General features: G+C 44.5%; 2 protein-coding genes across 4 annotated transcripts in view; both read right to left on the reverse strand.

Moving 5' to 3' along the window:
- Positions 1 to 2,837: 2,837 nt before the first annotated feature.
- Positions 2,838 to 8,320, reverse strand: SUCNR1 (succinate receptor 1). The gene is made up of 2 exons (XM_013199253.3): positions 7,509 to 8,320; positions 2,838 to 5,572 (listed from the first exon to the last, which is right to left on the reverse strand). The coding sequence occupies exons 1-2, from the start codon at positions 7,509 to 7,511 to the stop codon at positions 4,625 to 4,627; spliced, it is 951 nt and encodes a 316-aa protein (XP_013054707.2). The 5' UTR covers positions 7,512 to 8,320; the 3' UTR covers positions 2,838 to 4,624.
- A 4,919-nt stretch (positions 8,321 to 13,239) lies between these two features.
- The window catches only part of LOC106047695 (arylacetamide deacetylase), a 70,717-nt gene continuing 59,406 nt past the window's right edge, over positions 13,240 to 24,550 (reverse strand). For all 3 annotated transcript variants that reach the window (XM_013199307.3, XM_067002336.1, XM_013199306.3), the window contains 4 exons: positions 20,975 to 21,197; positions 19,791 to 19,860; positions 16,032 to 16,203; positions 13,240 to 15,127 (listed from right to left, as the gene is read on the reverse strand). In XM_013199307.3, coding sequence (XP_013054761.3) covers positions 14,519 to 15,127; positions 16,032 to 16,203; positions 19,791 to 19,860; positions 20,975 to 21,170 — 1,047 coding nt within the window. In that variant the 5' untranslated portion in view covers positions 21,171 to 21,197 and the 3' untranslated portion in view covers positions 13,240 to 14,518. The remainder of the gene's footprint in view (positions 15,128 to 16,031; positions 16,204 to 19,790; positions 19,861 to 20,974; positions 21,198 to 24,550) is intronic.

Consider the following 24,550-nt stretch of genomic DNA (forward strand, 5'->3'; position numbering starts at 1 on the left):
TAGGGAGGGAAAATTTCTCCTTGAATATTAGCCTTTTTGGAAAGACACTTTCACGTTTTCTAATCAAATGCTATGGATCATTTATTCCTTTTCAAGAGAATTTCTGTAAGGAGTCCTTTATTATTTCATTTGTGCTATTTTTAATTGAAAGACCAGAAGCACCATAGTAAGATGTCCAATGATCAGAATTTTCACTAATCGGCTGGGGGAGATGGAAGTATATAGGGATTTTTGACATGCTGCTTAACCTGCAGTAGGAAGCGGGATTATCTTAGCAAGTGAAAGGGACCAGAGCCCAACAGGTCACAAAATTACCTGAGATGCCTGGGCCTTGTCTAGGAGCACCCAAGCAAAAAAGAAAATACTTTTGCCAGGTCTGAGAAAATGGTCAGTGTCTGCAGCAGCGTTAGAAATCAAAACAGGCTAAGCAGAGCCGGCTGTGGCCACTGGTACAATATTCAGCTTACGCTAGGCAGGACAAAAGCTGCAAATGGGCACGACCTTGAAATATCAGGGTTAGAATTCATATGCTTTGTTAATCAGTATCATCTAATCACGGTAAGAACAGAGTCAGAAATATATCTCCACTGGAATAGTATTTAAATATTCACTTGAAATACCTAAAAGCTAAAGCAACTCACCTGTCCCAGCCCCAGTCCCAGTCCCGGGGGAGCAGTACCCCACTGCTGCCGACGAGGTTGTTTGGCCCTTGGTCGGCTCCAAGAAAGCTCGGGACCTGTTTGGTTTTGCTTACCTGAACTGCTTCCACCCCGATGGGAAGCGCAGAGCCACCTGTCCTGAAGCACGGCCGGCTAACAAATGTCATCCAAATTCCTCTCCAGGTTTCTTCAGCTCTGTCACTCACGGAGGCCCCTTGCCCCACGTTGTCCCAAAGCCAGCTCTTACCGCCCTCCGCAGCCCGCGGGGGCCACGAGCCCCGCTCCCGTGCAGGGGGCAGCGGCGCTCTCCTGGGGGGCCCTGTGGGCCCTGCTCCCGGAGCTGCAGGCAGAAAAGGTCCACAGGTAAGGTGCAGCCTTAAAACGTTATTGGTGTCTTAACGGAGAGATACAATTTTCCTAATTTAACAAAGGTTTATAATTGGAAGAGCGAATCCGGAAGCGGGGAACTACAGCAGTATCAAATAGGTGCATTAACCGTGTAAGTGGCTGCATTCAATCATAAAAATTCTTTTTCTTCATTTGTGTTCAGTTGCACAGAGTTTAGCGATATATTTGTGAGCATATTGAACTTTTTTCCCTCTTTGCTTTTGCTCCAAGTCCTGTCGAGCCTGCTGCAATGCTGTTTCCAGCCACAGGAGAGCACAAAGGTGTCGCTCGCTGGGAAGGAGCCGAGCGGAGCCGGCAGCGGGTGCTGGAGCCCGGCCCGCAGCGCGCTCTGCCCGCAGCCAGCACCGCGCCCGGAGCCGGGGCGGGCCTGCGAGAGCCTCGGTGCCCACTGCGCTACGCCAGCTCTCCTTTAGATCCGCAGTTTAACGCGGCTATTGCCATCTCTTCTCACCCGTGTTGTCTAACATTAGCGATGTGCAGAGCACAGATGTGCTCTGCTAAATTTTCCTTCTACAAAGAACAGTCCGTTCTGCTCAAGATTTATAATTCATTGTTCGCTTTCATTCAAAAAAAAAATTCTAAAACTTAGTGATATAAATAACATTTTGTTTGTTTGTTTGGCTATATGTTTTTATGCCTAATTCTTCAATTCTTCACATGCAGTGAAGTGAGACTTGCCATTCTGCCTTGAGCAGGAGGCTGGTTTAGGCTATCTCCTGATGTCCTATTATTGCATACTTTTACATTATTAGGTGGAAAATATTTCCTGGGATTAAACAAAAGCTAGTTGTTTTTGTCAAAAAAAAAAAACAATAGCAAATACCTGTCCTGAGAAAACTCAGAAGATGCCAGTTTTACGTACGGCCTGGATCTGTGAACGCTATAAACCTGTATCATAAGTAGTGCTGGGAAAAGCAGTTTTCAAAAGCATTGAAATTTATAACCCTGATTTTCAGAAGTTTTGGGGTGCCCGTCACAACACACAGGCCGCCTGGGGAGCTGCATCGCCGCCAGCTGGGCTGCTCGGAGCCAGCACCCAGCCCTCAAGTCACCCGCCTCCCGCAGCTACACAAGTCAAAGGTGATTCTCCGAGAGGTGTTCCAGCCTAACAGGCGCTGCTGTGAGTTCTCTTCCCCAGAAGAAAATTCTTCATCAATCCATTTGACCCTAAAAATGGGATACTTAACCCAATCGTGGATGTTCTGGTCATAGCTTCCTTGGTTCCGGGCTGGAGCTTTATAACGGCACCCTCAGCTGAATAATTACTACTTAGTGGTATGTACAATGGTCCTTAAAAAAAAATAAACAGGAAATATTTATAATGGAAATTCAAGTGCAGTCTTATCTATCCCGGGCCATGCTGTCATAACACACGATGGATCTTTTTTCCATCGCTGACAGAGCAATTTAGAGATTTGTGTGTGCAGATTTGTTGCACGGCAAACAAACAAAGAAGAGAACAATTTATGCTCATTTCCTCCTAGTCAAAACCCAGGTTAGCAACTTGCCACATACCTGGGTTCCAGGGCAAACGGTAGGAACGAGGTGGGAGCTGACAGCTAGGCACCGCTTCCCGGGGCAGGCCGTCTCCTGGACAGGGATGGGGACGCTGCAGGGAACGGGCGCAGGGTGAGGCCGACCCCAGCGCTGCACCCGGCGGGGTCTGCAGCACCCCTGGGCTCCTGCAGGCAGCTGGGTGCCCGGCCCCAGATCCCCCCCCCCCCCCCCCATTTGGCTGAACAGGGAAATTGTAGATATAATAGGCTAATGGACATCAACGGCAATAGCACAAAGGAGGCTTATGTTTTTTAACAGGGTGCAGAGTTTATTATCTGGCAGTTATCAATGAAACATTTGCACACTACCGACACACTGGAAGCCAGAAATGAAGTTGTCTCTGATACAACAACGGCTGGAGGTCCTCCCTTTGCACCCACAGGGGTGGCAGCACCGCCGGCACCCCAGGCTGTGCCGGGAGGAGGGGGCTGCCCGCGCCCCGTGCCAGGCCCTTCCCACGCCGCCGGTACTGCTGTGATGGGCCCACGCCGTGCCCCTCTCGTGATGGAAGAGTGGAAGTTACCAAAATGGCAAATCCGTGATGCCACCAGCACAGATCCAGCAAAGCGACAGGGTCCACAAGTGCATTTTCACTTCATGTGCAAACACTGCATAAAACACATTCTTCACTTCTCCTTTTTTTTTTTCCAGTTGTCATTCATTTCACATGTTGTTGGTTTTTTTTGTTTGTTTGTTGGTTTTTACACTATGATTGCATCAGTCTTTTCAGTATCTGTTTTCTCTCTGGTAGATTTCCTGTAATACTTTTAGCATTTGCTCTGCCTCCCCCCCAGCCCTGCCCAGACAAGAGCAGCTGTATTCACAAAAGCAAATATCCCGTACTCTGACCATTTCATAGGTCTTTTCACCCCTTATATTTGAAATCAGGTCAGTCACTGGAGAGCAAGTTTCTACTGCTTTTATTCTTCCCCGCTGCAATGATTTTGCAGGGATACCAGGCAGAGAACTGGCTCCTCATCAGCTCCAACTTCATTACTGAACAGTTAACGGAGTCCTAAGTGTGAGGTCCAAGCGCTGCCCCGAGCTGTACATTCTGCTCTCTCTTAGAGATAATTACATTGAGGTTAAGTAAATTTAAACTTTGATTTTAAAGCCAGATTCAGCTTGAAGAAGTAAAAATAAGAAAATGTGTTGTTTTACATCTTAACTAAGAATTGCCTTTGTGCATCGCTGGGACCTCGACACCAGCCAGCGTTGGCATTTTGGCAGTCACTGCTGGCAGTGCGAAGGAACCTGCCTACGTGCACACACATCATCACAGCCACAGCGCTTCCGTGAAATGCCTCTAAGTCCAGCAGCCAAATCTTTTGGCTCTGCACTCCTTGCCATCATCACAAATGGAAATAGCAACCTGGTCACCACCTCCCTGCTGGCAACACCAACAAGAACTCCACCTAGCTGTTTGCATATCCTCCTTTCTTGCCACATCCTAGATGCCAGCCCAAACCAACCAGGAATGTAAAGTGGCTCAGCTTTTTACTCAGAAAAGTAAACCTTCCAGGAGCTGCAGAGTTCGCAGAGGGGGCAAGGAAATCACTTATGCAAAGAAAACTCAACGCTGAGCCCCAGACAGCGTTGAGCCAAAAATCAATGCTCCCAGGACATTTTATCCAAGTCTAGGTCCAGTTCAGCATCAACTTATGGGTCACAAAGGAGCTGTAATAGAACAATTTTTTACTCTAAGAAATGCCACAATGATATTTTATTTGGAATATTAATAGACCACAGCATACCCTGTTATGAGAGTACGGTGTCCTGCTGTCTGTTGTCATTGACATTATTTTTGTCCTGCTGAAATTAGATTAGTAGCAGGAGGTTTCCTGTACACTAAGGTAACAAGTGCATTTAGAGAAACACAATCAGCTTCTGCATATTCCATAGTCTAAATAAAGCTATCTACAAAAATTGCACTCTACATTGGTGAAAATTCTCCCAGTTTCCCTCCCCTGTCTCCCAGTGTGAGAGTTCTCCTTAGTAGTTCATTTGCTGGGGGTTGTGAACCTGGTCAAGAGCTGCATTATTTTTGCCATCAGCATCTCTCTGAAGTGGTCACCCATTAAGAAATAAAAAACAGGATTAATGGCACTATTTAAAAATGCAATGGGTCTTGTGATGATGTAAATGTCATTGATGATGTCCTGTGTGCACGCAGACATATTCAAGGCTGGTATTCGGGAAGCAATTCGGACGTTGCGCATTATGTGATAGGGAGCGAAAAGCAATGAAAAGGTGGCCAGTGCGAGAATGACTAAAGTAAGGGGTTTTTCAAGTGTCAAGAAAGAACTGATTTGCTCCCTCCAGTTTTTAAGAAAAAGAAACATCTTCACATAGAAAAAGCACATAATAGACAGAGGGATAAGGAACCCAAAGATAGTCAGAAACATACTATAGATAATGCTTTTTCCGGGGTCTCCAGAACTTGCATAATCTAGACATTTGTAATTATTGATAGACTTCTCAGTCTCCAGGAAAACCATCAATGGCAACAGTTCCAATATCACCAAGATCCATACGGCGATACACACGATAAAGGCTGTTTTCTTCTTCTGTAGAATATGTTCTCTGAAAGGATATTTTATGAGCAGGTACCTGTCAATACTGACAACAGTAAGGAAAAGGATGCTGGTGTACAGGTTTGCATGCAACAGGAACCTGTTGCTATAGCACAACGTGTTCGACTCTACCCAGTAGCCTCTGGAGTAGCCGTTCACAAGTATTGGTAAAGTACACAAAAACAATAAATCTGATAATGATAAATTAAACAGATAGATGTTGCCACTTTTCCAGTCTTTCAGGCAGAAAATATAGCCGAGCACCACAATACTGTTTCCAATGAAGCCTAAAATGAACTCAAGGCTATACATGGTGGAAAGATAATACTTTTCTAGGGTTTCGCTGATCTCACAGCCATCTGTCTCATTCACAGCCTGGAAATAAAAAAAAAAACACAAACCACCAAAAATCAGTAAAAAAATCATTGCATTGCCATTTTTATATTGCTGCTGCAACAGGTGAATATAGTGCGCTGCTTCCTTACAGCTTGGATGGTAACTAGATGTTTGAACTTGAAGAACATGTCTTATGCACACAAGATTTGTACTTTCAGCTACTGACCAGGGCTACCAAACAGTTTGTGTGAGCAAAAAAACTGTGCGAGGATACTGAGGTAAGAGCATAACCTGGAGGCATCTGCTGCAGCACAACAGCTCGGCCAGGCTCAAGCAGGAGCAGAGGCTGGTGAGGCTTACCAGCCAGCAGCTCGTCACAGCCCTTGCTGGAAGTCATCTGCCCCCCTCTTACTCAACTTCCGACCCGTGGTCTCCTCTCTCATCACTAAGCAGAAGTCCACTCTCCAGAAGAATAAAGAATGAGCTCATTGGCAGCAGCATGGCTAAGCTCTGACAACATTTCTCAGAATTTCTAAGAATTTAGAAGACTGTTTACTAGATCGATTGAGCCATCCGTTGCGTACTTTATATGTTTTTGTTGGTAACTCAGCACCAGAATGGCATGGAAGACGTGCAGGTGAAGCACGTGTCCCCTGCATTGCGACAGGCATTGCGGGAGGAGATCTGAGCCACCCCTGTGGAAAGAGGGTGTTTCTGCTCCTGGGGCTTTGCAACTCTTTTCTCATATCTTTCTACAAAAAGCTCTTTCAAGAATGGATGGTTAAACTACAACTGGTGAGTAATAGTTGATATGAAAGCTACTGTGGTTAACAGGACAATACAGTGAAGTCCAGGATAAAACTCTTTCAAAGCAAAATTTTTAAGTTATTTTTGATGGGAAAACTCCATGTATGATTTATTCAATCACAACTAATAACTTCTGCTAAAACCCTCCGCAAACAAAACAAAATCCCAGGTAACTCATGTGCTGCGCCCAGCGCGTGGCGAAGCACCCCGCGTCCCTCCCCGCAGCACGCAATGGGGCGCAGCCGAGCCCCAAGCCCCCGCTCTGCTGCCACACCCCCAACAAAAATCTTTGCCTTTTTGCTTGGAAGTAACACAGTCAGTGAGTAAAAAGGAGCATAGATTCCTAGGAAGCTGCACCACATGTCAATTTGCTTGAGGAAAAAAATTTGCTTCTTTTCTAAGGTTGGCTCAACGAATGCTTTCATTTCAAAGAAGCAGAGCAGAATCGCAGGTGCTCACTACCCTTCCTCCTCAGGTCTATGTGCACATACTCACCTGCAGCGGTGTTACAAGAGGATGATAAGCTTTAGCAAGAGCCTTCTGTTAAAACATTAGCAAAACAATTAGAAAGCAGGGGAAAAGAAAATGTTAGAAAAAATATAGACTAGAGCTGAAATCAAGCTAAGTTTCAGCTCTGAACGAGCACCAGTGTGATCACTGCAAAATCTGCTTAAGATAGGATAAAGACACCATCTGCATGGCATAAGACTTTTCAAAGTTGTTCTGGTGCCTAGCGTATAACTCTGAAACCACAGGTCTTGTGATCTGCCTTTAGAATATGCAGAGCACACAGAAAACTTCGTAAAGCTACAAACAGCAAAAGCCTGCACTTGCACCGTGTCCCTCCAGAAGCAGAACCCCTACAGCCACAAACGCTCCCCGGGGTCCCACAAGCCCACCAGCAGCCTCGCACCCAGCCCCGGCTCATCAGAGCCCCGCGAAGGAGCTCCAGACTTCGGCACCAGCTTATTTACAGAAATGACTGCACAGTCATCAGCATTTTAAATGCAAGCAATTAGAAAGTCAGTGTATTGACTGACACATTGATGTAGGTGGCTGTTAAAGATGGGCCAGCCGACTTCCAAGCAGGGTGAGGCAGCGCAAGAGCTCCCTTGGAAGCAGCCTGGCCGCTGGAGCGCAGCGGCTGAGGGCACGGCGCGCAGCTTACCATCCCGAGGGCTGATCCCTGCGTCCTGACAAGCACACGCTGACCATGCCTTGGATCTTTTGGATCACCGGAGCGCAGCACAGCATAGCTGCTTTAACCTCGTTTGCATATGATTCAGTCATTAATGAGTCACGGCGAAGGAGCAATTTGTTTGGCTAAGCAGCGCCCAGGGGCAGCTTCAGCAGGAGGAAGACGCTGCAAATTTGCACGGAGCGGAGAGGAACAGCCACGCATTTCCTCCTCGCAGGCCCCCTGGAGCCGCCCGCAGCTTGGCAGGGCTGAGGCAGAGCTGCCAGCGGGGCTGGGCAGTGCTGGGAGCACCTGCGGGAGGCCCGAGCCACTAACCTGATTTTGGCCGACACAGTCCTGGCTCAGGCCCAGCGCAGGGGCTCATCCCAGACCGGGGGTCAAGAGCCGAGGTCCCCAGGCCTTGCTCCAGCAGGCCGGCCTCGTGCGAGCCCCTCGTGTGCCAGAGTTCCCAGCAAAGGCAAGGAGAGCGCCTGCTAACCCGGGCACGTGGTGGGCGCACGGCTGCTTGCAACATGCCGGGAGCCTCGCCGAGGCTTCAGGAGGGGAAATCCCGGTGTCTGGCCTCCTGATCAACTTCAGCATCCCAGAGAGCAGCAGAACAGGCAGGGCTTCTGCCTTTTGAGATCAGCACAACAGGTGCAACAGCTCAGTGGGGCTCTACAGCTAGCAAGCCAACTCAGATGTTTTAATTATATTAAGCATTGCGCTAAAGAAAAACACCTGGGTTTTATACAGTAGTACATCTTAACTTTTCCCTTCTAGCTCTGTCTCCACCTCTACTGACACCTTGGTCACAACAGATTTAGAGCTCTTCAGAATATTGAGAACAACTTCTATAATAAGCATTTTCATCCAGCATTCCATGGCAAGTTGTGGTATATTCTTATTCTGCTAAAAAACTTTGCATGAAACAACTGAACAAAGTATTCAATGAAAGTGTTTACAGTGAAAATAGCATCACGTGGCCAGAATAGCAGATGTACATGTGGTGTGCTTCTACGGCACCCAGACAGACCTGTGCTTCTTTGATAAGGTTTCCAACATGGGTAATAAAGAGACTTTAATTTCACAACGTTGCCACAAGTCTGGTACCTCTAAATACTCAGGCAACCAGTAAGTAACTGCTCTAACCTTCTAGACGAGATCCAGGCCTGGAAGGGAGGAGAGGATCATTTGGGTTGAGAGCAGCCTAGAGGTACAAGGAGCAAGCACAAGCAATCCCAAAGCGCTCTTGCAGCCCGGCGAGCGCGCACCACAGTGTCCCGCAGGAAGCTGGCAGCAGTGGGCGCAGGCCTGGACGCAAAACTTGCTGGCCTGGCACGAGGGACACACGTCCCTCAGCTAGGAGCCCTCATTCCCAGAGCCTCTTACAGCTGGTCACCCAGAGAGCGTCCTCGGTACAAACCTCCTCGCTGAGAAACAACCCGCAGCAATCATCACCAAGTCAAAAAGCAATCCACCCCTATTATTACAGATGTACATGGTGTTTCTCAGGCAAGCTGCTGAAATGTTGATTCCAGAGATTTAATCCTACAGCTCCCAGTCACTCTGAAGCAAGTCTTCAAAAACTGACAGGCATTTAATCGGAGATGAGGGCAGACTCGGGCTGTAAATTAACGCTATGCTTTAAATTCACTGGATTCTTCAGCATCCTGGAGGCCTTAAAGAAGGAAGTCAGGCACATTTGTTGTCATTAAATACCCATTAGCTGGATTATATTAAGACTGAGGCCTATCAAACGAGCCATGCATATTTAATGGTTTATTATGATGAATTTGCATTTGACTCACTGGAATGCGTCATTAAGGCTGACCTTGAGCGAAATGTGATGTTTCTGCTGCAAAGGCTTTTAAACAGGAGATGCTCATCCCAGCTCAGGATTTGTCCCAGGGAGGAAAACAGAGCACGGAATTTTCTTTCAGGTTATAAATTAATACTGGGTGCAATAAATTTATACCTTGGTCTGGCTACTAGGAAGCCACAGAAGAGGGCTTTGTGATAACAAGTGCAGTGCAAATGGGCCAGCAACGTGTGTTGCTGCTGCACACCAGCCCACACAGCACTGGGCAGAGCCTGTAAAGTGTAGCAGCCTAGTACTGCTCCTACCTGCGTGCAAAGAACAGGTGGGATAAGGTCTTTACTTCTGTTTGTTTGTGACCTATTTGCATTAGCCCAGCAGCACTGGGTTTACCTGTGTCTCAGGACCAATGTGACTTGTTTCTCCTCTGCTTCAGTCCCCAAGTCTGACCCTTAGCACGTAACTCAGAGGTGCATTTGCCAGCTCTCTGCTGGAAAGCCTCCAGGCCTCGGGCTCTGCTGAAGGCCAGCCCCAGCGCCGCAGCGCCCGCGGACCTGCAGAGCCCGTGCCCGAGCTGCGCCAGCCCCCTTCTGCAGCGCTGAGGCTTTGCTAAAGACACTGTTCAAAGAGGTGAGCTGCTGTATCTGGCTGCATGTTCAGGTGTAAAAACATCAGGAGTTACAGCAGGAGAGCCAGCCTGCTGCAGTGTTTGGCAAACCCTGTAACCATTTTCATAGCGTAGTATATTTGATAGCTGACTAATTAACCCAAGCACAGGGAGCATTATACTACAGGAGCCTTCTGAAGCCATTTCTGTGAACCAGCAGGTACATTTTTTTTCACCATTGGCTTGAAGACACAATGGACAAGTGCTCTCCAGCTCGTGAAAGCAGCTGGGTCACAATGCTGGAGCGCAGGCAGGTGCCAGGCCTAGGAAGCAGCAGCAAGCCGCTCGCGCCTGAGGGAGGCACAGAGCACAGGCGGATGACAGCGTGCTTGTGCTAAGGGCAAGGGAGGGCCGGGCACACCAGGCTGACCCCAGCAGCGAGCCCACCGGCCGGCTCCTGCAGCTGCCAGCCCCAGACAGCACCCCGGGGACGGCGGGCACGGATCTGCTCTACAATTGCTGCGGGCAGACACGCAGCAAGTGCGATAAGCAGATAAAACCCAAATGAATCCACTCCTGTGGATGATCTGGATGCAATTCTGCTTTTACGACAGGAACACATGAGCAAACCTGCAGTGTTATGACTGTGCGTAGAATGTTATTTGCATAAAGTGCTTCCATAATGCACATCTCGTAAGCAACAGTCCCCCTTAGCACTTTGCCATCTGTTATTTGGAATTGTACTAATTATATCCAGGGTGTGAAAATGAGGAAAGACATGAAATTGCCTCAATTATTCAATTAAATTTTGTTCCCTGAAGGAACAGATCTTTATTAACAAAGTATGCCTCGAAAAGTCTAACACAGCTTTCTTTGGCTCCCTCCAAGCCACAAAGCCCTTCTTGCTGACCCCTGTCCATGAAGGGGAGGAAGGGGCACCTGCTGCCCTCAGCTGCTGCATGGGAGATTCAAACTGGAACCTTCCCCCTCCTCCGTACCATATTGTACCTACGTATAACATATCGCCTATACGTATCATACACATAACTATTTCTTTTTGATGAAGCATAAATGACAGCTGCATGTAACGGAAGGCCTTGTGAATAAATCCAAAAAAAAAAAAGAAAAAGGAAATCCCGGAAAAGTTAAATGCAAGATCTTGATAAACACAGTGAAAGATCCTGAATATCACTATGATTATTTTCAAGTGGGAGAAAAACATGATTTGGCTAATTAAAATCCTACCTTCTTTTTTCTTGTTGTCTCCTTTTCTTTGGGATGCCTTTTCAGGTTAGCAACTACTAACCTGATTAGTATCTGGGATAGAAAAATGTATTCTAGTTTTTCTCTGAAGACAAGTCCAGTAAGTCAGCTAATACTTAAGCATTAAAAAACTGCTTTAAAATCTCCCAAGTGGTTGATAAATAGTATTTACTTCTCACTTACCAGCTTCTAAATATTTTGCACATTCAGGAAACTGCTGCTGCACTGAAAAGTCTGAATATATGAAGTGTTTCTTCTTCTATGTAGCAGCACAACTCCAAAGAAATAGTAACAGAACAATAAAGACAAACTTCCAGAAATGTACATGCACTTACTGCTGCCAGGATTTGCATGCGCAAACAGGCAACCTCAGGTGCGTTTGCAAATAGAGTCACGCGCAACTGCTCCATGCTAAAGCAATTTTCAGGGAAGATGAACGCTCTTCATATGTGTGTGACCACCAGTTTCAGGACCAGGAATAGGAAAGCCACTGCCTTTGACTACAAACAGCTCCGCCCTTCTGGCTGTGAATACACCGGATTTGTTGCACGGGGGGTGTTCATTTTTCATAGCTTTATTCCTCAGTGTTATGAGCATGAAAAAAGTACGGGAAAGAAAAGTTATCTCAACAAAAAATACATTTCAAAAAATTGTTAAACAGAGAAAATATGCTTAATATCACTGTTTTATTCTTAATATCACTGTTTTTCCACGTTTGTCCCAGTTTAATGCATCTATGAACACTGTATAGATTCATTCTGTTTCTGAGCACAGTTCCCTAGCCCTGACTATCCTGAGGCCACAGACTTCACAAAGCTGTTAGTTACATGGGCTAACCATATCGGCCTCTGTACTCACATCGGCTTCCAGTAGGCTTGCCGATAAGGCATACCTGGATTAAAATGTGTCTCTGCGGCAGTTTTTGCTGCTGCCAAAGTAGCTGTGTCCAGAGCAGTGTGCAGCAGCTGGGATACGCGGCCGGGGCAGCTCCCTGTCCGCAGGGTGCCGCAGGGCCGTGGTGCGCGCTCTGTCCTCTGCTGGCATTGCAGCCAGCACGAGTGTCGCCGCTGTTAGTGGGAACTAGACCAGGCCATGCCAGTGCCGCGGTCAGCCCTTAGCCCTTAAAGGGGAGCCTCGCTCTCTCCTTGCTCCCAGCACGTTCCAGCCAAAGCATCCACGGCAAGTTTGGTAACACTGCTAGCTCTCTTGTTTAGAACAAGTTTTTCTCCTACCTTGCAGGCACAAAGCCTTCCCAAAGGTAAGAACGATCATTTCTAGAGGTGTCTCACTCGTCTCCTTGCCAACACCTTTACTGCTTTATCTCCTTGATGCCTGCACATTCGCACTCCCCACGTTTAACCACGCTGCATTAAGGCACAACTCCCCCTTCTCCACTGCCTCTCCACGTTCCCCTTTCCGTGATAACCACCTGCTGACAGCCAACCCGCCTCCCCTGCTGATCGCTTCCCTGCGTCTCTCCTCTCGTGAGCACTGCCCAAAGAAACTGAGCGGAGGCAAGGCTCCGCGGCCGCAGCTCCTCCGGCAGCTCCCAACAGGCCGCCCCGCGCCACAGCCGCACCGCGAGGCTCGGGATGCGGGCAGCAGGCCTCGGGCACCCGGACCCTCGCTCAGAATCCCCCCGTGCAGCACAGGCCTCCAGGGGCCCAGCACAGTGGTGCCCATGGAAAAGGAAAACACAGCCAAAATGCAGCAACAGCACCGTAAGGTGGGGACGGATGCCTGAATCCACACCCTGGGCTTGGGCACATCCCCCTCAGATGCAAAGGAAGTAACTTCCCTCTCTAAGTGTTCTCTTAAGCCAGTCTTTTTTTGCTGCTTATATGGAAGAAATAATAAAACAGTAAGAATAAACAGCAAGACTCAGAGAAATCTAGAGATCACCTAACTGAATAAAAGCCAACTTGTTTCATTGTACTGACATTTGCAGTGCTGGAAATACCCCACCTTACCTTGTATACTAAAGGAAGTTTGTTATTGTTTTCCAATAAAAGGAATACATGACTGACAAGAAGTACACTGCAATCAGAAAAGTTTAATTTTTATATTCAACATAATAAAGATGAAAAAATACAGCAATCTGACAATTCCATCTAAACAGGCCGCATACACAGTTGGAAACAAACAAACAACAAAAAAAAAAAACCAGTATTCTTGCAGATTCAATATCTTTTACACAAAAGACGAAACGGGATGCTAGAAGTATTTTTTGGTATCTTGCCATCAACCTAAAATCAATAGCTAATCAATATGTGCCCTCATCATTCGCAACTTTTCATACTTATGTTTAATACAGAATACATTTCTGTTGAGGATATTTGTTCAAGACAGAACTAAATTGTATTTCTTCAAGCCTACAATACTGCTAAGTTAATTTCATTTTTAAAAATTCATATGCAAAAGTTACTAAACAGCTTTAAGTATTATGTGTTCTAATTACCCTTGTTTAGTAAGTAGAACATAATTACACAGCAGTGTTACTTTAAGGCTAGGATCTTTGCAGTCTTTCTTTATCTGATGGGCATCCAGTGCTGTTCTGTTACACTATTTCCTTCTAGTACAGAGCTTAATGAAGGTAATTACTGAGTAAGACCGATGCACATTTTTAACATTTGCACTCTATCACAGCTATCCCCTTCAGTTTTCTACCACTTACCTCGAACTGTGCTGCAGAGACAACAGCACAAACACCAGACACGTGCAGTGGACAGGGTTTCACAAGCAGTTGCCTTTTGTTTCATGAGATCTGGTCTCTGCACCTCTGCTCGCACCACCTGCCGACAGCAGCACAGGGTCCTCGCCAGCAGGCCCCATGGATAAGGGGGCAGGAAACAAGCGGCCTCTGATCGCCTTTTGTGTGCAAACGTCTACAGTGCACATTTGCACAAGCCTATTGCCACGACATTGCAACAGGAAGAAATGAGAAAACCAACCTCAAGTCCTACACTCCGCACCAGCCGAGCCTGCGGTGTAAGCAGCGGAGCTCAGCCGGGGGTTCCTCAAGCCCAGGCAGCTGTGCAGAGACAGGGTCAGGCACAACAACCCTTTGGGCCTTGGCCAGGAGAGAAATCCCAGTCACTTCATTTTAAGCTCAGAAGAAAACACTGAAAGAACACGTAGGATGAATCAAACTAATTTTCCTGCCGGAGATGATGAGAAATGCTGTAATGCAGACACTGCAGGGCAACAAAATGAATATGGCAATCACACCCAAAAACTCACACCGTCTCCATTTTCCTACACATCTCAATTTCACCCGTGATGAGCCAGGCATCCTCAAACACCCTTCTCAAGTTATAGATTTTCATTTAACCACTCAATGTATCTGTTTCTCAACCTGTTCCCTACAGGTAAACTAGCTGGACTTGATACAAACATCAGAGCCCCATGGAAAGCGTCCTTGGCATGATCATGTGTGACTCGAACTCCTGCTGCCCTGAGGCGACTGACGTACATAACTCCATCGTCCCGTAAGACATCGTACTCGCATGTGAGGACGTAGGTAGGGGGCAGCCCGTGTAACCTGGTGTCTTCGGCCAGCAGCGGGGCCGCTCTTGGATCCAGAAACCCGGGGTACTTTTTTGCAATCTTGGAGCTTCCAAAAACAGGACTGGTGTAAACGTAATCCTTTTTCATCTCTTCTGGTAGCAAATTACTCCAGTTTACAAACTGAAACAAATGGCCTGATTCAGCTGGGACATGCCTGTTGGAGGCCATTGCTTCCCTGAGAGATGAATCAGAAGTAAAATATTCACTCCAGAACCTGACCATAAGTGATTTGGGTAAAATCAGACCGTTTTCGTTTTCTTGGTAAGATGGCAAATTCAGGTCAAGGGTTTGAAGAGCAGGATAAAGCAAAACTTGTGCTCTAAGTCTAGTTGTGACTTCAGAGTCCTCTAGCAGCTGTAAAAAAAAATATCATAATAATAATTACACAAAGTCAGTTAAAAAGAGTTGATTCTGTCACTGACATAAGACCTTCAAAGTAGAGAATTAAGGCACACATTTTACAAGGTAAGAAAAATAAGATTGCCAGTTAAAACATGATAAATTAAAAGAAATTCCAAATTCATAGGCAGATCACCTAAAACAGAATGTTGTATTAAAAATTCTCAAACATTAAATATAATTTCATCTCATTTCTTATACTGAAGGACAGTGTTCAACATTATTTTTGAAGCATTGAGACTTTCTGAAGTATTGATACTTTCCTAAGTAGTAACACACTTTTTCTAAATTTTCTGTAAATATAGAAAATTCCTATTCCTATAGCTTAAAAGTTGCAGATTTCTAAAGCTCATTTAACATTTCACACAGTTCATAACCTCTCCAGGCAAGATTCATTACAATCTGAACAACTTCAAGAATAACAATATCGTACTGACTTATATAAACTTGAATAAGAAGTGCAAAAGGCACTGAAACTGCTTGTGATCAAATGACACTAACATTGTCTTTTTTCATCCCTGCTATTATTTAGCTCTATGAGTCAAATTTCTCAAATTCCCTGTCCAAACAATAAAGCTAAGCCAGTTAAAATTTACTTAAGGATGGTTTGATGCCATTAAATGAATAAAGTAAATTTGTTTAATTGGAAACTCAGAAACCTCATAGTCCTGCCTGTTGCATGGCAACCCATTTACAGCAACCATGAAAGGTATCTGGGAGGTCCACTTGTTATAAGCAGAGCTGGTTGGTGTGTTGTTTTTTTTTGTTGTTTGTTTGTTTTGTTTTGTTTTCTGCCTTTTCTAACTAGTCATGAAATTAAAAAAAAAAAAAGTTTCGAGCTAGAAAACAAGACATTTACCTTTTGTGCCACAGCTGCAGCTAAGTTGCCACCTGCACTGTCTCCTGCAACACAGACCCTGTTTGGGTCTACCCCATACTGGGAGAGCACACTGCTTTGGAGGAAGAACTTTGTCACTGAATACACATCTTCAAATTGAACTGGAAAATGGTATTTAGGTGCCAACCTGTAACTGTTGAGACAAGCAGAAATGTGTTATTCAATAGCAGTCTTCCAATCCCTTAGGGGAGATTACAAGAAAGCTGGAGAGGGACTCTTTGTCAGGGAGTATTGTGTTAGGACAAGGGATAATGGTTTTAAACTAAAAGAGGGTAGATTTAGATTAGGTATTAGGAAGAAATTCTTTACTACAAGGGTGGTGAGGCACTGGAACACGTTGCCCAGAGAAGCTGTGGATGCCCCATTCATTGAGGGGCTCAAGGCCAGGCTGGATGGGGCTTGGAGAAGCGTGGTCTGGTGGGAGGTGTCCCTGCCCATGGCAGGGCTGGAATTAAATGATCTTTAAGGTCCCCTCCAACCCAAACCCTTTTGCTTCTGTGAATGCTGGAGATACTTGGGGAAAGCATTTTATGTTGTTATTGATTTCCATGAAATACCCACATGGATTTGTGGAGGGAGTTGTGTTTTCTGTCTAAAATATCTAGGATATTTTTATCCTACAGTTTACTCCTAAAAATACTGCATCTAATAAAAATAACAACAATCTGCCTTTTTCTCCTTATGCTTCGCTAAATATCTAAGCAGACCTCTAAGTCTAAAAACTCTTCTCCTTCCATAAATATCTAAGCAGACCTCTAAGTCTAAAAACTCTTCTCCTTCCAACAAATATTCCCCAGGACCTCCCCACTCAGCAACAACATCCAATAACTTTCAGTATCATTCAATAATATCAACAATATTGGATTTGGACCTGCTTCAAGGTCTTACATAAAGAAGATGTCTGCATCAAGCAGATTCCTCCCATACAGCCATCTCCATTCTTTTCCAACCCAAACAGCAAAAATACTCGACAGATTCTAATCATTTTATAGTCTCACTGTTGCAATCTCCTTTTATTGCAGCCCTGCTGTGCACCATCAAAAACACTTCTGTGATGATCAGTTTCCCAGAACATCACTTTGAGTATGTTGTACCTTTCTATGCATCTTTTCATCTTTTTTATATCACTGTGTTTTGTGTTGTAAAGTCAGCTCATCTGCAGCTAGTTCATAGTATCAGCCTTCATGAGCCAAGTATGTTTTGTTTTTTGGTTTGCTTTGTTTTTCCAGTTCTGATGGGGATCTCCCCATAAACACGCACAAAATTGATATCTTCCTGAAAAACCCTTCTAAAAAAACTCCTTTGCTTTTCTAAGGAATTGGCAAAAGTTAGGCAACTGGTATGTAGAGCTTTTCAATTTCTTCTTGACAAGTACTCTCTTATTATTTCATTTTAGCATTCCAACTCTGACCATTTCTTACTGCTCAAACCCTACACTGCGTGGGGTGGAGAGTGCTGCTTTGTTCTCTGTGTGTATGCAGCCTGACATCTTCCTACAGGGCTGTGGCCCAGCACAGTAATAAAAAAATGTACATGTAAGTGGAATCATAAAGGTGTAACTTATTAAAACTCAGTAAATTCTGCTGGCCTGTGAAAAGTAAGCAACTCTAGTGTTTTCCTGCAGCTGTTTTTGCTCAGGAAAGCAATAAAGGGGGAAAAAAAAAATCAGTAAAATTTACTCTAGTCACTCTAATGCAAAATGATACAGTTGGCCAAGGCCAACTGTATGAAGTTCAACAAGGCACTTGGGGCACAACAACCTGATGCAATGCCACAGGCTGGGGGAAGAGTGGCTGGAAAGTGCCTGAAGAGTTGCTGGAAATTTGCCCAGCAGAAGGGAATCTGGGGGTATTGGTCAACAGCTGGCTAAACATGAGCCAGCAGTGTCCTCAGGTGACCAAGACGGCCAAGAGCATCCTGGCTTGTGTCAGAAATAGTGTGGTCAGTGGGACTAGGGAAGCGATTGTACCCCTGTACTCAGCTCTGGTGAGGCTGTACCTCGAGTGCTGTGTTCAGAGAAGGGCAATGAAGTTGGTGAAGGGTCTAGAGAACAAGTCTTACAAGGGAGGCTGAGGGAGCTGGGGTTGTTTATTTTGGAGAAAAGGACGCTCAGGAGATACCTTACTTGTACCTTACGATTACCTTACAGGAGGTTGCAGAGAGTTGGCGGTTGGGCTCTTTTCCCACGCACCAAGTGATAAGATGAGAGGAAATGGCCTCAAGTTTAACCAGGGGAGGTTTAGGTTGGATATTAGGAGAAATTTCTTTACTGAAAGGATTGTGCAGCATTGGAATAGGCTACCCAGGAAACGTTGTTGAGTCACCATCTCTGGAAGTCTTCAAGAAAGGTGTGGATGTAGAACTCAGTAGCACGGTTTGGTGGTGGACTTGTCAGTACTAGGTTAAAGGTTGGACTAGATGATCTTAGCCGTCTTTTCCAACTTGAATGATTCTACGGTTCTGTGATACATACCGGGAGCAAATCTGCTGAGTGGGAAGGGACCGTTTTCCTGCACCACTTCACACTAGAATTTGAATTTCTGAACAACTTTCAGAATCTGAACAACAAAAGGAAAGCAAGCAGCACCGGAGAGGCTGGGACAACCTGCCCTATGATGCCTCCAAATCTTGTACTCAGCAGGGAAGTGCGTCTGTAAAGGAGTGGGGAATACAGTTTTCCTCCTGTGGTGCCCACAGCTGCCCGTGCCAGTGCAGAGCAGAGCAGGGTCCTTGGTTGGGGACAGGCTGCTTGCCGTGACCTGCTCTGGGCACCATCACGCTCCTGCTGCCTGCCCCGCTGCACCGAGGGGTGCCAGAAAGTAACTGCGGGCACCTCCCTCAGTCCACCAGACAGGACTTCGCCTCAGTAAAGCAATGGCTGAGGTTCTCTCCACACCCCTTCTTTGAAACGCAGTCCCACAGCCCTTCACTTTTTATCCAAAAATGTTATCAATATATGCTGGGGTTTAGAGAAGGAATAATTCCTCAGCTGAATGATTTGTTTCCTATCAAAACTGGAGCTGGAGCATAGATCAGCTTTAACAAGTTAATGGAGCTTGTTAACCCTTTTTCTTAAATAGACAATGTAATTATGACAGCAACAACAGGATCTAGCAGGACAAGCATATTTACTAGTGCAGCAGGAAATCTGCAGCAACAAAAGCAATTCAAGAAAGGTATCTTGAATTACCTGCACTATTATTCTCTTTGCACACAGCTGTAATCAATAGAGATGTTGCTCAGGTGGTTTGCCCAGCAACACAAAAGCTATCTGATATCATTTATTTGAGAATGATCTAAAATTAAAATCCTCTTTTAAAAGTTACTAGTGAATACCAAGCAGATGATTTTAGTATTACTGTTTATACAAAACAGCAAGGAGATCAAACACTGCAGATGTTACTTCCTGCTGTTAATAAAAACAGAAAGGACAGCTAGCATCTGTCCTAGCTAGTGAACGCTTGCTATTTGTCTGTGCCCACAGCAATGGGAATTATCTGTCTATCCTGGAGACAGGATTTATTACCCACCCAACATCAAAAAGCAATATCCAAAATAACCACCAATCACAATTCACCACTTCAACCTTGACAGCTTTTGTTTACAAATACTTAAAACTAGAAGGAAAGCACATGATCAAAATAAAATACATTGCAAAATTAAATTGAAATAGATTAACTTATTCCAAACCCTCATTAATCTGGAGGGAGAATCTCTTACTCGACTGATACGACCACAGCATCTAACTGGTTTGAAGTCCACCTTGACAGAAGGTCATAGGATTTCATGCCTGAAATGAAATGAGTCACTTAAAATATATCTCAGTGCATTTAAGAACAAATACATATACAGCTGCGTGTTCCTCTTGGCAGAAACTTTCAGGTGACTCTGCAGCAGCATAATGTGACTGTGACACATGTGGGTTTATCTCAAAGCATGAATTGGACAAGAGATCCAGCCATCACTTGAATGCTATCCAATAGGATTAAGCATGGAAAAAAATATACTATACATTATTTAAATCTCCAAGCACTACACAACACAAGAAACAAGCAGCCCAACAACTTAAGTGAGCTATGGCTTGGTTGTTGGGAACTTCAGCCATATCTACTATAGCTCTGATGCCAGTTTGGGTGATGGCCAATGATGATAACTTGTCCATTTATGTACAGCACTGAACTACGGCAAAGAGAAGCAGAGGATATGCTCTAGGGGAGAACGTGACTGGGCTTGAGATGGAACATGAAACATTCCCACGAAATAATAATAGCTAAAGCATAGCACACCATTAAAACATTTTAGAAAACCCTGTTGCAATTAATGTGGAAGAACACCGAACATGAGATGAATATTGACAGCACAACTGTAGCCGAAGCACAAGAAACGTGCTTGCCCTCCTAGAATCACATTCATGAGAATGAAAGATTAAGTAATAGATGACTTCTGATATGTCAAAACTCCCTAAAATATATTTCAGGGGACAATAAATACCCCATGCCCTTCCTTGAGCAAGAGGTATGGGGAAGCTCCTGGAAATCAAGCTACTGGGAACCAAAGACCTTTAGTCACTGCATCCCCATTTGATTTCCATTTCTTTTTTTATCCTTACATGGAGAGGAGGGGTTTTTGTTGTTGTTGTTCTTGTTTGTTTGTTTTTTCCCTGAAGATACTCAGTTTTGCTCTTTTCCCCAACTAATACACCCTAACCATGCTAGTAGCTGCACGTAAAATACCATGACAGAAGTAGACCCCTGAACCAGCGGTTCATACTCCTCCTCATGACAATGACCATCCTCTCCTAAGCTGCTGCATTTAAGCTGGTGAAATACCAGCCTCCAATCCTCTCTGTTGCAATTGGGCCATCAAGACCTTCCATCCAGAGCCCGAGTAACGACAGAGCTCACCTGCCTGCCCTACACACCATCCTCCACCATGAAAGTAGATCACTGCCCTCCTCAGTCCACCAGCTGGCTTCCTGGGCAGATACAGACGGACGGGCACGTTGCTGAACTCTGTGTCCGTCACGGTGACGTTCTCATCAGAGGTCGGTGCAACGTATTCAGCAACTGTGATCAGCGACAGAACTTCCATGTAGTGCATCAGACCCAGCCGATCAGCAACCTCAGCCTAAAGCCCAAGAGAAGAGAAAACAGTATTTTAAATGCAGTCTTAGTCACTCCGAGGTCACATTTCCATAAAGCCACTTAACGTTGCACAAGTCTATAAAGTTGCTGCAGAAGTCCCTAAGCCAAACATCGCTGACTCAGAGGAGTTACTGTCTCAGACTGTCAATGCTGCCCAGTCCAAGCTGTTCAGCTCCCTTCTCTCCCACTATTTCCACGTGAAACTCAGTCGCAGGAGTGCCTGGAAGGCAGCCCGGGGGACATGGCTGCTTGTCATTGTTAAGACACCAGGTATGAAATGGGGTGAGCTGACTAGAAGCCTTGATGGACAAGGACATGACAGAGGATCTGGAAGAAAGCAGAACCAACTGAAGCCTCCCCAGACCCAATACGAGGGTCTGCTCAATGAGCAGCCTGTGTCAGTGCAGACCAAGAATTCCCACAAAGTCTCTGACCAGAAGAGAAATTCCACCAGGCCAGCAGAGAATCCTGCACCAAGAGGGGAAATTAGGATGACGCTAACCAGCACCTGTTTGCCCAATAAATGCACTAGTCTTGAGAATATCCGTAAGATTAGTGCCTTTAGAAAGTTTCTTTTTCCCAGGATTCTTGACCCTAGCTTGGTTGTACGGCAGGGCTGGAACCTTTGGCACCTCCAAGGTGGGAAAAGCGGGGGGTCAAAGTGCCTATGGGAAGGGCGGGGAAAGCTTTCCAAACAGACTTCACAGAAACTTCCTAACAGAAGAAAAATGATGTGGTTCAGGGAGTTGGGAACTGCCAACCCTTAATACTGTTACAGCAGCTTCCTTTGAAGTCATGTTCCAAAACATTTATTATGAAATTCTATGATTCTAGATTAGATCACAATTATTTTAAAATGCTAAATAAAATTAAAACAAACAAACAAACAAAAACCCTAACAAGGAAATCTGCAGGCAATCTGCAAGCTTCAAAAGTATATTTATCACCTTTGGCTTCTCTAATATCATGACAATTTACATGGATTAAAACATTTCAGAATCCTCTTATTCACAGACTATTTTATAGCCTGAACTTAAAACATTTTTCAAGAATTGTGTTGGCTTTAATTGTACTCAATCCTTCGTATATGAGAGTGAATCTAAGCAAAAACATTCCTAAGGGCATTTGCTAACAACTGTGCCAGAAATGCAGATCTGCTACTCATTCCAAAAGCACTCGCACACCAAAGGAGGTGCCACGTTTCCTCACAGCTGCCTTGGGAGAATTGCTACAAATACAGATGTGGCCAGAGTTTGAACATACATAAATCTCACTTTTTTTTTTTTAATATTTTTTTCATTAGATTAAATGGTGTTTTAAAGAAAATCACTTCTCACATTGCTTATAAGATATTAGAAATATATCCTGGAAATACAAAAAAATGACAAAAGAATAATGTCACAATGAAAAAAAATAAAGGCTTCATTTTCTACACTGTTAAAGATGCTTAAATTTTTGTTTAAAGAGCATATTAGGGAGAATTATATTATCTAATACATTAAGGAGGAGGTTTTTGTTTTTTTTTTTGTTGTTGTTGAGTTTTATTTAAGTCAAAGTGTATTAAAGAATACAACTTCAAATTTGCTCGAAAGCCATTTGCTATCTGAATATCTGAACGTGAACGAAGAACTCAGATTTCTCATTTCAAGCAAAATTAGAATTTTCAAACTAATTTACATTATTACCTTTTGGTTTAACATGCACTGCTCTTGTACATATTCTAGTTAAACATCTGAAAAGTGAAAGGCTGATGTTCTGTGATAATAGGAGAACTTACTTAAGTTTCAGATCAGCATATAATTATTTGTTTGAACAGGCATAAACAATCCCATAATTGCACTGATAACTTTGACTGGCTTTCTGTGAGGAAACAACAGCATTTGCAGTTTTGTGCTATAAGTTTACAATATTCAGAATGTTTTGCTTTCCTCCTAAGATGTTCCCTATTTCAAAAGCAAAGATTTAGTACTGTTTTCATACCATACAAGCCATAGTAATAAATTTGAATTGAATATGGTCTTATTTCCTGATTACGGTTGTTGTAAATGGTTATATACATACATAAAATCATAATTTTCCACATTTTATAAGCTCATTGGAGACAGATACATACACATGCCAAAAACTGCACCTTTTTATCTATAGAGATTACACAGTTTACATAAGTATGTCTTAGTTGTAGTATTTTCCCTTAGGATTAGCATCTTGTAAAATTAAATATACGGGTCAAAGTGAATTCTGTCGTAATTCGTCTGAGCTTGTGAAAGACTCCCACACGATGGTAGAAATTCCCTCAAAAATGAAAGACAAAAGGAAATCATGCTTTCATCTGAAAATTCTCATTGTCACAGATCCGAGGTTAATGCATGTTACAGGGTAAGAGGAAAACCAGCCACTTTAGTTTTTTTTTCTGTTCCTTATGCCTTAGAAAGCATTTTTCACAGTTGCTTTCTACCACAGGTAGCAAGTTCATTTTCGTTGTTCATGTTGAGGTCCTTACATGACAGCAAAGAAAAAGAACACACACAAAAAACCTTATTTATAGACAGGTTGTGCTTTGGCAGGCGGAGAACCTAACATTACTTTTAAAGTCTTACTCATCTGAACTGGTAATAATTCAGGTGGAGGCACCCCTCCAGGGGACGCATTCTGACAGCCGAGCATGAAGCCAGGCAATTTTTGTGAGATGGGCTGTACAGAACTCAAATAAGGATTTCACTGCTTCTGAGCAGCAAGACAAATAATGGAGAAAGCTTTGGGGGATTTTGCAGTGCTGCAGCTAGGGAAACATTTAGCTATGAAGAAAGATGTCTTGCAATTTATACAGTGCATACATTTTATATTATGTGCATACAGTACTGCCTGAAAACGTGAAGAATTTCGTTACCACCACAGAAAACAGCCAGTTTATTCTCAAAGGCTATTCCCAACCTAGATAGCAAGCAGGCTTGATTTGTTATAACATAAACATGCAAACTGAGACGTTCCCAGCCTCTCTTCTGTAATAGGATTTGTACAAGTGGAATCTCCTCTGTGCCACAGGCTGGGTGTACCAGTGAAACCACACCCGCCTGAAATCCTCCACATGTCAACCAGCTGCAAAATCTAATCGTGAGCCTCTGACTTGCCTTTGGGGAACTCCAGTACCCACTGCAATGCTGATTTTGAAATCACAGATTTCAAAAGAGGCCTGGAACCAGCGCAGGCTTTATGCACATCAGCTACTCATCCACAGAACGGAGCCGATGTAGAGAGCGAACGCCTTCCAGAGAGTGAAGACCCCACAAGATGGAACCCTCTGACAGCACCGGCAGTCTGGGTCAGGAAGCCCAAAAT

The sequence above is a fragment of the Anser cygnoides genome, chromosome 9 (genome assembly GCF_040182565.1).
Source record: "Anser cygnoides isolate HZ-2024a breed goose chromosome 9, Taihu_goose_T2T_genome, whole genome shotgun sequence".
NCBI classification, from domain to species: domain Eukaryota; kingdom Metazoa; phylum Chordata; class Aves; order Anseriformes; family Anatidae; genus Anser; species Anser cygnoides.